Genomic DNA, 12,681 nt, shown 5'->3' on the forward strand with positions numbered 1-12,681 from the left:
AACGCTGGATCTAATCTTGGGATAAACATGTTCTTAAAGAGAACATGTTTTCCTTTTTTTTAACCAATGAGAGAAGGAACATGTTCCTCCACTGGGCCATCATAATGTTCTGGGGCACTGAGATGATAACAATTAGAAGTGATGATGCAGGCTGCTTGAAAATGGTCTAGCAATGTTTCTCAAAATGTGTTCCACAGACCCTAGGAGGAGGAGGGGTCCACAGGACAACACAGTTTTCATCATAATTCCAAAACTTCCAAGTTGATATTTGCACTGATGATGAAAGAAGCAACAGAGGGTAAAATTGATAATGGGCTGAGTGGCTACAAGACTGTGGCACCAAGTTGTACTCGTCACTGTGTTCTTTATTTCTGTGTACTAACAATAAAGCAAACAAAAAGTAAATTTCACTGAAAATGTCCTAACGGAACAAAAATAATTTTACTAACTCCCAATCCATGAGTACACATTTTTTTTTAATATTCTGTGTGAATATGGTGAATACACACAACACACTCCTATAAGCCATTGTTTTTCTATAAGAACAATGTTGGATCCCCAAAAATATTTGTGTGATTGTATGAGTTGCTAGCTTAACTAGCCACTTACTATACAGAATGCCATTTTTACTGGACTAAATAACAGACCAACTGGTATTTGGCAGACATTTTTTTTTCCCAAAGAAACAAACAAACAATTGATAGTATTTGTTGCCAATGATAAAGTTGAAACTTTCCAGTTAAAACAATTAGAAAACTGGTTTCCACTGCCTTGAATTTAATAGTTTCTCAATACTCACTTTCTTCAAAAAAATGAGATAGGTAGTGATATTAGCCAATGTGACTTTTTAAAAATATTGTGTAATGACATTTCAAATGGCCACATTTGGAAGATTGCATAACTCAGTGAACCACAATTTTCAAGAGACCAACAGTCTTCTTCCTAGTTTACTCATTTGTAAAATGGGATGATAATAACACTGACCACATACATGAATAAAATACACAATTGGAGCCTCTCTGTTGGCATAGAGGTTAAGTCTCAATCTATCACTGCTGTGACCCGAGTTAGCTCCCCCCACCCCCAGGGAGCTAACCGACATATGGTGCAGCAGACCTCTCCTGTCTCACCTGCTGCTCTCAGCAGTGTATTTCAGTAGATCTGCTTGTTCTGCTCCACATTCTGTCTCTGACCACCTGAACCTCTAGCCTATACCCCAGTTCTTCTATGCATAAATAAATTTTTTAAAAATAATAAAATACACAATCAAACAGCGAAATCGAAATAGAATAATGGATTTTAAAGCACAAAAATACAAAAGTTCACCAATGTGATTTCATATGCCACATTGTAACTAACCTTTAAGAACTGGTATAGTATCAAAGAAAATTGTCTACAGCTATCTGGAAGGGCTATTAATAAAATATACCCTGTTTCAATTATATATCTGTATGAAGCCAGATTTTCTTCATATACATTAATCAAAATAACTACAATAGTTTGACTGCTGAAGCAGAATGAGAAATTAGCTATCATTTACTCAACTAGACAGTGAAAAGATTTGATGTAATGCAAAACAATGCCACTCGTCTACTAATTTTTCTGTGTGGAAGATATTAAGTTGTTTTTCATTTAAAATATTATTTGTGTTCAGAAGTCATGAGATACCATTGTCACATAAATTGGTAAATGAATGTTTTAGGATTTTCTCAGCTTTACTTTCTGCAATGGTAAATATCATAGAGATAACATACATAAGCAAATCTCTTTTAAGGTAAGAGACTATGTATTCAAAAGGCTTGAGAACTGTTGTTCTATCCCTAATATTACACTGACCTTTTAACAGGACAAACTAGCAAATGACATTTTATAGTACCTCTGAAGTACAATGGGCAGGCATCTTTAAAGCACATGACAGACTGTTCAATTAAAAAAAAAAAATTCCGCCCCACATTTATGTTCATTTCACAAAGGAATGAATTCCCTGGAAGCAAGGGACAGTGGTGAAATGAGAAAAGTGACCTACATTCTAGAATGGAGCTCCTACCAGTCTCTCTGGACATTAGTCTTCCCATTTACCAAATGAGAGAAAAAAGTGACCTATTTTAGATAGCTTTCAATGACCAACTCTGTTCTCTTAGGGATCCCTAAATGGTGATCCACGGGCCATATCTGGCCTTCACACTGTTTGATCATCAAAGTATTTTGAGAAGAGTCTCATAAAAAAAATTGGTCAGCGTTGAATGAGAAGTATCTATTTCAGAAGGGGAATTGGTTTTCAACCACAGTCCACAGATAAATGTATTTGCAAACTATAAAATGAGGGGTGTTTAATAACATCCCTTCCAAATGTCAAACTCCACACTTCAACTCCAGAGACAGGGTGTCTGGGCTCCTCAACTCGCTCTGCCAGTTGCTGGCTGTTTGACTTTGGGCAAGTTAACTTCTCTTAGTCTCAGTTTACTCATCTGTAAAATGGAATAACAACACTGACCACAAAGGGCAGCCCCCCTTCACCCCGTAGCCCCCCTTTTCACCCTTTACGAACCCCCTTTTGCCAGTGTCTGATCACTCCCCACGCTTACTCTCCTCCCAACTCTCAGATGCCACGAGTTCCACATCCCGGGACACACAAGGTCCTCCTCAAACTCCACTTCTCCTCCCCTCACACACTTTTACTGCGGCCCCCGGTTCCCTGCAAGACCCAGCTCGGCACAGTGGCCCAGTCACTGGCCACTCCCCCAAGCACTTCTCCCCGAGCCGGAACGCGAAGCCTCCCTGTCCTCACCCCGGAGACCACTCGGGTGCTGGTGGCCCAGGGGTCTGAGCCTAGGATCCTGCCCAGTGGAGGGATGAGACAATTACTGCCCGGTCTCCCGAAGGGGCCCACGACACTCACCGTCCATCCCCAGAGGCGGCGGTTCCGGGTGCTCGAACCGGAAGCGGCCCCTGCACTGTTTGCAGTTCCCCTGGTTACTGCAGGGCTGCGGACCAATGGCGGCGGCGCGCCGGGCTTGAGCCCGCCCCCACGGGGAGCGGCGTCACGTGGGCGAGCTGGAGCTCCGCCTCCGACCGCCCCGCCGGACCCGCCTCCCTGGGCAACCGATCATTGGTGCGCAGGCGCACTGGGCCGGTGGGGGGGTGGTCCTCGGCGGCCTGGTGCGCAGGCGCCGGGACGGGGCCGCTCGAAGTAGCAATGGACGCGCTGGAGTCGTTGTTGGACGAGGTGGCCCTGGAGGGGCTGGATGGCCTGTGTCTGCCCGCGCTGTGGAGCCGCCTGGAGACTCGAGTGCCGCCCTTCCCGCTGCCGCTGGAGCCGTACACGCAGGAGTTCCTGTGGCGGGCCCTTGCCACGCATCCGGGCATCAGCTTTTATGAAGAGCCCCGGGAGAGACCCGACCTCCAGCTCCAGGACCGGTCAGCGGCCTGGCCCGGCGGCGCGGGCGGGGCCCAGGCCCGCGGCCCGGCCGAACGAGCGGGGACCGGGTTCTGATGGGAGGGGCCCGGGGAAAGGAGTAGATCTGAGTCCGGTTGGGGTGGGGGTAGGGATGGGGGATGGGGCGGGATGGGGGATGGGGCGGAAGGAGCTAGGGGGCGCAGTTGAAGCCTGGTTTGGGGTCCCTCGGGCCTAGCAGGGCGCACGCGTCTGATGGACTTGGGGGGGGTACATGGAATTGGGGTGCTTCTGGCCACGTCCCATTACCTCCGTCCCTGTGTGTGTTTAGAGCGGTGGGGGCAGGAGTGGGTGGATCTTTTTTGGACTCAAAAGAGTATTTACGTGGGATGGGACCAGGAGGTGGTTCAGAGTTAAGGCTGGAGACAGTTAAGTTCAGTTGAATCTTTATGGGACTTTATGGAACTCAAAGAGCCTAAGAGTGGAAGACAACCAGAGAGCCAGGTAACAGCAGCCTTGGCAATTTTAATACTGTTTATCGAGTGCTTGCTGTTGGCCTGGTACTATTCTAAGATCCCCATTCTAGGAACTTAAGGAGATTAAACTCACTTGATCCTTACAGTGAACCCATTAGGTGCTGTTATCTTCTCCATTTTGCAGAAGAGGAAACTTAAGTGAGAGAGAGAAGTTGCATAACCTGTCCAGAGAGGGTTAATTTAAACTCAGGTCATCAGTTTGCAGGCCTGTGCTCTTTCGCCATATTCCCGGAGGTAGTGCTATCCAAAAGTAGACCTGGAGCTTGGATTTTGCTGGCCAGTTGGCAGAGTATTCTAGACTGAGCCCAGCAAAAGTGAAAACCTGAAGGAAGAGAAGTGAGTTTGGTTGAAGTGCAGGGAAAGGAGGAATAATAGTTGACACACACACATACACACAATGATTATTATAAGCTGGGTCTGTTCTGAGAGCCTTCATCGAGCAAGTCATTTAACTTTTACAACAATCTTAGGAGGTGGGTATGATTATCCCCCATTTTCCTGAAGAGAAAATTGAGGCACAGAGAGCTGAAGTGACTTGTTTGGTGTCATCAAGTAGCAAGGGCAGAACCCAGAGTTTGAATCCAGTCTGCCCTTATACCACATTGGACTGGGGAGGTAATCAGTGATCTTTTAATCAATTTAAAAACTTTATCAAAAGGACAATTGGAAGCCACTGAAGGGAGGGTCAGACTGGGGGCAAAGAGTGAAGTCGAGAGATTTGTAGTAATCCAGTCACAAACACCTAGTCCTGGCTTGGTAGGTGTGAGAATAAAGTGGAGAAGCAGGTGAAATCAAGACCTAGTACACAGGAGAATTAAGAGTGACTGATGACTGATAGGATGTGGGGTGTAAAAAGTAGGAATCACAGATGATGCCCTCCGGTACCTCATGTTTGGGCAGCTGAGTGAATACTGGTGTTCTCCATTGTGGCAGGACAGAGAACAGCACACTATGTTTGAGTCTGGGGGAGGTGAGGGTGGAACTAAATGTACTTGGAGATACACTGAGTTTGAGGTTCCTTAGGGTTATCCAAATGGAGATTCTGTTTAATAAAGAATCTGGCTACATGGGAGCAAAATCAGGCCATAGGGAGGGAGCAAGCTAGACCTGTGGAATCACCCCAGATGGTTAGTAATTAAAGGTGTTGGCCAGGAGAGAACTAGCCAGTGCTGTCTGAGAGAGAGTGTAGTGTGATTGGAGACCTTCAGATATGCCCTGAGGTGTTTCTGCATGTGAAGGCTGGATGGAAGGCGGGAACCTTCACAAGAGTTCTGGCCAGTGTAGCTAGAGAGGCAGAGGACCACAGTCCAGAGTGCTGTCCTCTAATCTGGGGAAGATGTGCTATGACAGTGGAGGGTTAGGGTGGTACAGAGGTCATAGAGAAGGCAAGGAAGGAAAGGGTTAAAAGTATATCTGGGATTTAGCCTCAACTGCATATGAGTCCAAAATGTGATTAGAATTTCTAAAGAAAATGTCACAGACTTGACTGACTGGATAAAATAAGCAGGTCAAAGGTGTCTCCATAGTGTTGATATGAGGCAACAGGGAGAATATGGTACCAAGGAGGGACTTTATTGGAGGTGGGGAGAGGCAGTCACAATTTTGGTTTTGATCTCATCAAATTTGAGACACTTGGTGACACTTGAAGATACAGAATTATTATTTGGGGGAAAAGACAGGACGGAAGATTCAAAGATGAGAATTGCTAATGTGCATGCACCAGATTTGGCGGGAAACCAGAAGGCCACGCTAGGGCTAGTAAGGTGGTTCTGGTTCTAGCATTCAGGCTCTGGGTGGATTTGGAGGATTGTGGAATAGAGAGGCAGGAACCCTACTTGTCAAGATGATCTGCATTCATGAGGCAGGAAGACTGCGTGATCTCACTCCCTCTGTCTCAGACCTGCTGGTGGTCACCAGAACACAAAAGCATGGGTTGTCTATGAAGCTGAGTTGTGGTTTGCTATTTGTTTGCTACCCCTTAGGTACGAAGAAATTGACTTGGAAACTGGAATTTTGGAGTCCAGGAGGGACCCGGTAACGTTGGAGGATGTCTACCCCATTCACATGATCCTAGAGAATAAGGATGGCATCCAGGGCTCGTGCCGGTACTTTAAGGAGAGGAAAAACATCACCAATGACATCAGGACCAAGTGTTTGCAGCCTCGCTGTACTGTGGTGGAGGCCTTTGACAGGTACCCCGTCTAGCGCTGTCAGAAACTCACGGGAATCTGCTTGGAAGTCAGGGATGTGGTCAGAATGTTGGGACTGGTCAGCAGCCTTGGTGTCTGTCAGAGTCAGCCCCCCAGTCAGCCAGCCCTCTCTCTTCACTCTGCTTTATGGGGCTGAATTTGCTTAGGGTAGGAGGGAGAAAGGAGAGGAAGGAGGCTGCTTTTTTCTTCCCTTTGTGTCCTCAGTTCTGGCACAGCTGGGCAGAGCAGGCGCTGTCGTTTGGATGGCCCCTTCTTTCTCTCAGAGCTGCCTGTGCTGCTGCCCACTGGTCCTTTTGTAAGTCTTCACCAGGGTCCGAATTTCCCAGAGTGGCTAATCTAGACTGTCATTTTCTCAAGTCCCTTTCCCCATTCCCCCTCCTGCCTTCTCACTTTACAGAACGGGGAGAAGCTACCAACACGAGCTCTCCTGACGTCTACTCTCTGCAGCCCCTTGCACGTTTCTTCCCTCTACCTTCTCCCAGAGGCAGCAAGAAGCCATGGCCTTAACTAGCATGTTTCTCTTCCTGCCTGTCCCTCTCCGCCTCCCCAGCTTCCTCTCCCTCATGCTCTTTCTTATCTCTGCCAACATTTCTCCTTTGTCTTCAACGTAACTGTCCACTGGTGCTTTCTCCCCCGCACACGTGACTGTGACTCGTCCACCGTACAACAGGACTTTCTCTTGATCTCGCCTGTAACTGTAACTCTTGCAGCCATGCTTCTTGCAAGAAATAGCTACACTCCTGTACCACCTCCCGTCGCCCCTCTGCCCACCACCGTCCTGATTTCTGACTTTATTGCTTCGCTGAAATCTTGCTCTATAAGACCCAGATTAACAAGCCTGTGGACACTCTGAGACCCTTAATCTCCTTTATCCCTCTACCGCATTAGAGACTTTGAAGCTTTTGCTTCTGTGGCTTAGAACTTTGTTTTCTGTTCTCCTGGCTGGTCCTCATTAGTTCCTTTGTGAACTCCACCACTTCCTCCCACCCCGTAAGTGCTGGATTTTCTAAGGCCTCTGTCAGACCTCCTCCCCAGTGCCTGTGTGCTATTTCCATAACCAATCTCTCTTACCCTGTGGGCCCAGAATTAGAGCTTTACCCTCCTTCCCCCAAACCTGCTTTCTTTGTGGTCAGAGGTCCCCTTTTGTGGTCAGGGGTCCCCTTCTTTCCTGATTTCTATATTTAATTCGCCACCAAGTCCTGTGGACTAGACCTCTGACTTCTCTCAAACTCCCGTTGCCTCACGTTCACACAGCAGCCTTCTGATTTTCTGTGTCCTTTCTGCTGCTTTCTGCACCGCGTGGGGGGTTGTTTTCTAAGCTGGAATTGTGACAGCAAGAATAGTGCCCTCTCTGGGCAGAGGTTTCAAACTCACCAAACCTGCTCCACCCCCCCCTTCTTTGTTTAACTATTCAATAGCATGGGCTTTTATTTGATTTTGATTTTATTTTATTTCATTGCTAATATATAAAAATTTGAATTTCTAGTTTCGCTAAAGAAAATCACAAGGCCTAGCTGTGCTGAGATCGGATGTTTGACTTGGCGGTATCGGCTAGAGCCATAAGCGAGCTCCTGCACGATTCCCCCTGCCTTGCGGGGCCCCCAGGACTTGAGGACCTAGCTCTGCCCTCCCCCTTTTCTGTCCTAAGCCTCTCAGCTCAACCCACTCTTCGCTGTGCGTCAGCCTGAGTGTGCTGGGCTCATTTCAGTCTCAGCGCAGTGGCACGTGCCCGTCCTTCTGCTTAGAATGTTCTCCCTGACCACCTCTTCTTCATTCAGCTTTAAACAGCTCATCAAGTGTCCCTCATTGATCAGGCACCATTATATTCAGTACCAAAATTTTTTTTTTAAACATTTATTTATTTATTTATTTATTTATTTACACAAGCACTGGGTACAGTCAGAAGCGCGGGAGGGTGAGAGAATTCACCAGAGCCAGAGCAGGGAGCAGAGCAGGCAGAAGGACCGAAGTACACTGCTGAGGGGAGCAGTGGGTGGCAGGAGAGGTCTGCACGCCGGTGGGACCCTCCTCCGGTGGCCGGGGAGCAGCCGGGGATAGCGGGCGGCAGGAGAGGTCTGCACACCATGTGGGACCCTCCTCCAGTGGCAGGGGAGCAGCCGGGGATTGAACCGGCGCTGCAGAGGCTGCGGGCAGCTTTGCAACTCAGCGCTCAACCACTGCGCCACCGGGGAGGCCCAGTACCAAAAATTTTTAAAAACTGTTTATTTGGCTCTTCCCTCACCGACTGTGAGCTCCCCGAGGGCATGATCTCTTGTCTGCCTTGATCATAGCTGTATCTTTAGGATCCAGGATGTAGCCAGCCCAAAGTTGGCTCCTAAAAATGCATTATTGAGTTTGAAATTTAACTGACCCTATTTCATGTAAACTAAGCTCCCCAGCAAGACATCACAAAGCCACTCAGGATGTGGACTCCTGCCCACTGCCGGGCTTTCCTTCCTTCTGCTTTCTCGCCTGCTGTCACACAGCCGACTTCCAGCCCATGCCACACCACTCCCCTCCCAGAGTGGCACGCTCCCCTGCCCTGAACCTGCGTGTTCTGCTTCCTTGCCCTCCTCCCTGTCATCGCCCGGCTAACTGCTAACTCGAGTCACCTCCTTTAGGAGTGGCCCCTAGGTGCTGTCACATGTTCTACTCACCCATGAAAGTTTAACTTGGGGCCCCTCAAGTGTGGCTTTCTGGCAGAGCAGCTCCCGCCTCGTAGCATAATTGTCTCCTTATCTTTTTCCTTCAGTGGACTATGAGCTCCTCGAAGGTAGATACCATGTTTATTTATCTTAGTATCTCTGATACTTTGCTTGGTGGGTTAGTGGGTATTTGATAACCTGTATGATGACCAGTCAGCAAATTAGACTAGCGCGAGTCACCAGGTCAACTAATTGGAAACACTGGATAGTTAAGGTTAGTAAACTCATGTAAATTTCAAACCAGCAAGCCATTGCCCTGTTTTCAAATTTTCTTTTCCCAGCTCACCTCTTCAAGTTTAACTCTGAGACCTGTTTTGAGATGAGACAGCATAGGTCTTAAATTTGTGGTATGTAGCCACAGAGCAGCCACAGACTGTCTCCTACATGTATCCCAATCTGCATTCTTTCAGAAGGTGGACCATACAGATCTGCATGACTTTGCAGAAGAGTAACTCTGGGTCCCAAACAATGTGAGGGGAGCTGCAGCTAAAGTGTAGACAGCCTCTCTTTTTCATTTTTGCCTACTTGGTGGTAGAAACACTTGTGGGGCCGGAGGAGGGTGGACAGTCAGGGTGAGTGATATGACTGAAAACAGACTTTGTGGTCATGCATCTGTGCACTGCAGGCCTGGGAAGATTGGATGCCCACTCAAGAGAAGGCTTGGTAGCCTGTGGGGTCTTTTATATGGACCCATGGTGACTTGTTCCTCCTGGAGAGGGAGCTCTAGCGCTTGGGAGTATCTCAGTGCCAAGTTGTCAGCAAGTGATGGGGTTTCTGCTGCAGAGGCCCAGGAGGATTTTAGGCAAGAAAGCGCTGTTCATCCTGAGCACTGTTCATCTTCTGTCTGAGACTGAACCTGCTTCCTTGGGGGATTGTAAACCTCTAAGAAGCCAGAGAAAATAGTAATTCTCTAAGGTTCTCCTTTTTCATTTCATTTTTCTTAAAATCTACTAAAGTTATGTCTTCGTGTTGTTGTTTCCGCCTTGCAGGTGGGGGAAGAAGCTGATCATCGTTGCCTCCCAGGACATGCGGTACAGGGCCTTGATTGGTGCAGAGGGCGACCCTGACCTGAAGCTCCCCGACTTCTCCTACTGCATTTTAGAGCGACTGGGCCGGTCCAGGTGGCAAGGGGAGCTCCAGCGAGACCTCCACAGCTCTGCTTTCAAGTGAGGGGATGGCTGGCTTCTTTGGTTTAAATGATAGGGCTCCCTGGTCATTGTGTCCTGCCCCCAGACACAGTAGCCTGTGACTTACCTTCCCCATTCTCCCCATTCCTGCCACCTTGATGCCTGGGAGTACGATGCTTTTTTTTTTTTTTTAAGAGACCTTGGGCTCGACTGTGATCCTCCAACCAGACATTTTGAGAGTAGAAGGAAGGTGGAGCTGAGCAGGAGGGATGCCAAGCAATGGGCATAAATCAAGGCCAATGCAGAAACCAGGATGTGTGGTTGCCCCGGTTATTGACTACTGCGGGATATGAGACCCGTATTTGATCTCTCATTAGCTACTGTTGTCTCCACCCAGCCATCCTCCCTCATTTCCCCTTGTTTCCACCCATCTCCCCACCTACCTCTCCTGGTATCCTGGTATCCTCTCCTGGTGTCCTTAGGCTGAGACATGGCTTTTTCCCCAAGGCCGTGGTTCATGTAATTGTTCCCTTAGGTTTTCTGGGTAGGAGGCGTGTGTCTTAGGTCTAGGCGAGAGTCTACATTGTGGGGTGAAAGCAGCCAGCAGAGCCAAACACCACAGCCCACATTCTTCTTCTCTTCCAGGGTGGATGCCGGGAAGCTTCACTACCACAGGAAAATTTTGAACAAAAATGGCCTCATTACGATGCAGTCACATGTGATCCGATTACCCACCGGAGCCCAGCAGCACTCAATCCTCCTCCTCCTGAACCGCTTCCACGTGGACAGGTACAGTGTGCAGAGACCGGAGCACCTGCTACATTTGCTGCGGCCTGTGTCACGCCTTTGAAAACCAGAGGCCAAATCAGAACAGACTATAGCTTTTCAGAACAGATAATTATCGTTTATTTCTGATTATGAAAATAAGTCGTGCTCACTTTGAACACAGGAAATTACACAGAACGAGGGGAAAAATAACCCCACAGCCCAGCAGTAGGGACAGGTAACATTTAGGTGAATTTGGAGAGTGTGTGAAAATAAGCAAGTGAAATTTGATTTGTGATGGTGATATAGTTGAAGTTGGATTTTATCAGTTTCAAATTGGCTTTCTTTGGCAACTCCAACCATGATAACCAGCCCACATGGAGGAGATGGTGAGCTTCTGTTAAATGATTCCTTTGCATGGTGTTGCTGTTCAGCTGTGTGTTCCCACATGTTATCATCTTCCAGAAGGAATGGCAAGCTGGAGCCCATTCCTTTCTAATACCCAGGGAGTCTCTGGGAGGGGCTTCGTCCTGTGGGGGTGACTAATCATCTGGGTTAGGAATGGGGGGAAGATGTCCCCCCACCTCGCGGAGCTCTCATCCTGTACTCCACCGCCGCCTCCCCTGGTGGGGACAGGGGCCAGGATGCGGAAAGGTCAAGCTGGTATGTGGCTGAGGATAAGTCACCCGTGGGTGGTTGCCAGAGCAGCAGTGCTCCAGAGTAGAGTGGGCAGTGCCATGGAAGAGTTGGGATTCAGGTGGGCAGACCCTGTCCCTCGACTGTGGGGAACAACTATGACTCCACAGGCTTCCCCCAAAGGAAGAGGGCTGAGCAGGATTAGGTACAAGTTTAAAAGTTTATAGTGCCCACTGCATTGCTTGGGAGTGACCCAAAGAAAGTCCTTGATATATGGGTGCAGGCTGACCATGGAGTAAGGATTTCCGGTAGCAAGACATCACTGTACTCCTGTCAAAACTCCAAATTTTTCTTCAAACCTGTATCATGCTTGAGAATTCACATTTTAATTACTTATCCATATGGCCCATGAGTTAAATAGCTGTATCACCCAGCTCGTGACTAGTGCGTAGCCTGCAAAATACAAAGGGTGCAGCTATGGGCAGCAGTGGGACTCTGGACTAAGTCAGGATCTGTATCTATATCTTTGCCCCTTACTTGCGCCAGGTCACTTGAGCTGTTTTGAGCCACTCTTTCCTCTTCTGTAAGATGGTCACGACAGTGCTGGCATCTAGCTCACACCATCAGTATGTGCCTTCATTTGTTCATTCATTGCAAGGCAGTGAAAATGGAGCAGTGGGCAGTCTCTGGATCTCATCCCTCTGCCCTCCCTGCCCCAGACCCGTGGGCAGTTGAAGCCAAGCTGTCCTCCCCCAGTCATGATGGCTACAAGCTCCTCCCTAACCCTCCCCGCCACCCCTGGGGCACACACAGCCTGGAGCCCTTACTTCATTTACTAGTTTCTCTTGGTGGCATTACTTGGAAGCATTTATTGTGACATCCACTTCACTTCCAAATCAAGGCAGGAGTTGGGATTCATCAACCAGAGAGGTCAGAGCAAAAACCAGGCTTCAGAACTGGAGGCCTGTGGTGCAGGGAAGAGAGCACTGGATTCACAGGAAAAAGACCTACATTCAGGTCTTGGTCCTGGATTTAGAAATTCTGTAAAGTTCTGTATGAAATCACACCTATCATTCCTCACCAAATGACTTATAAAGAAATAGGTAATTGCTTCTTAAATTTTAAGGTATTATGCAAATGTAAGGCATTTGTAAGACTTGTTAAAGTTTTAGCCATAGAGTCGAGTCTGTCCACTGCTACCATTTAGGTGACCTTGGCCGTGTGACTTACCGGGTCCACCCAGCCTCTTGAGCTGTAAAGTGCAGGAGTTGGGCTGCATGGCCTCTGAGACGTAAGACTAAGGTTCTC

At 48.1% G+C, this 12,681-nt stretch overlaps 1 protein-coding gene across 1 annotated transcript in view; it reads left to right on the forward strand.

Moving 5' to 3' along the window:
- Positions 1–3,196: 3,196 nt before the first annotated feature.
- GTF3C1 (general transcription factor IIIC subunit 1) overlaps positions 3,197–12,681 on the forward strand; it is a gene marked incomplete at its 5' end in the record, with an annotated part of 54,782 nt that continues 45,297 nt past the window's right edge. The window contains 4 exons of the mRNA XM_084251052.1: positions 3,197–3,417; positions 5,913–6,122; positions 9,835–10,011; positions 10,618–10,761. Of these exons, the coding sequence (XP_084107178.1) occupies positions 3,197–3,417; positions 5,913–6,122; positions 9,835–10,011; positions 10,618–10,761 (752 nt within the window). The remainder of the gene's footprint in view (positions 3,418–5,912; positions 6,123–9,834; positions 10,012–10,617; positions 10,762–12,681) is intronic.

Source organism: Talpa europaea (assembly GCF_964194135.1).
Source record: "Talpa europaea genome assembly, chromosome: 12".
NCBI classification, from domain to species: domain Eukaryota; kingdom Metazoa; phylum Chordata; class Mammalia; order Eulipotyphla; family Talpidae; genus Talpa; species Talpa europaea.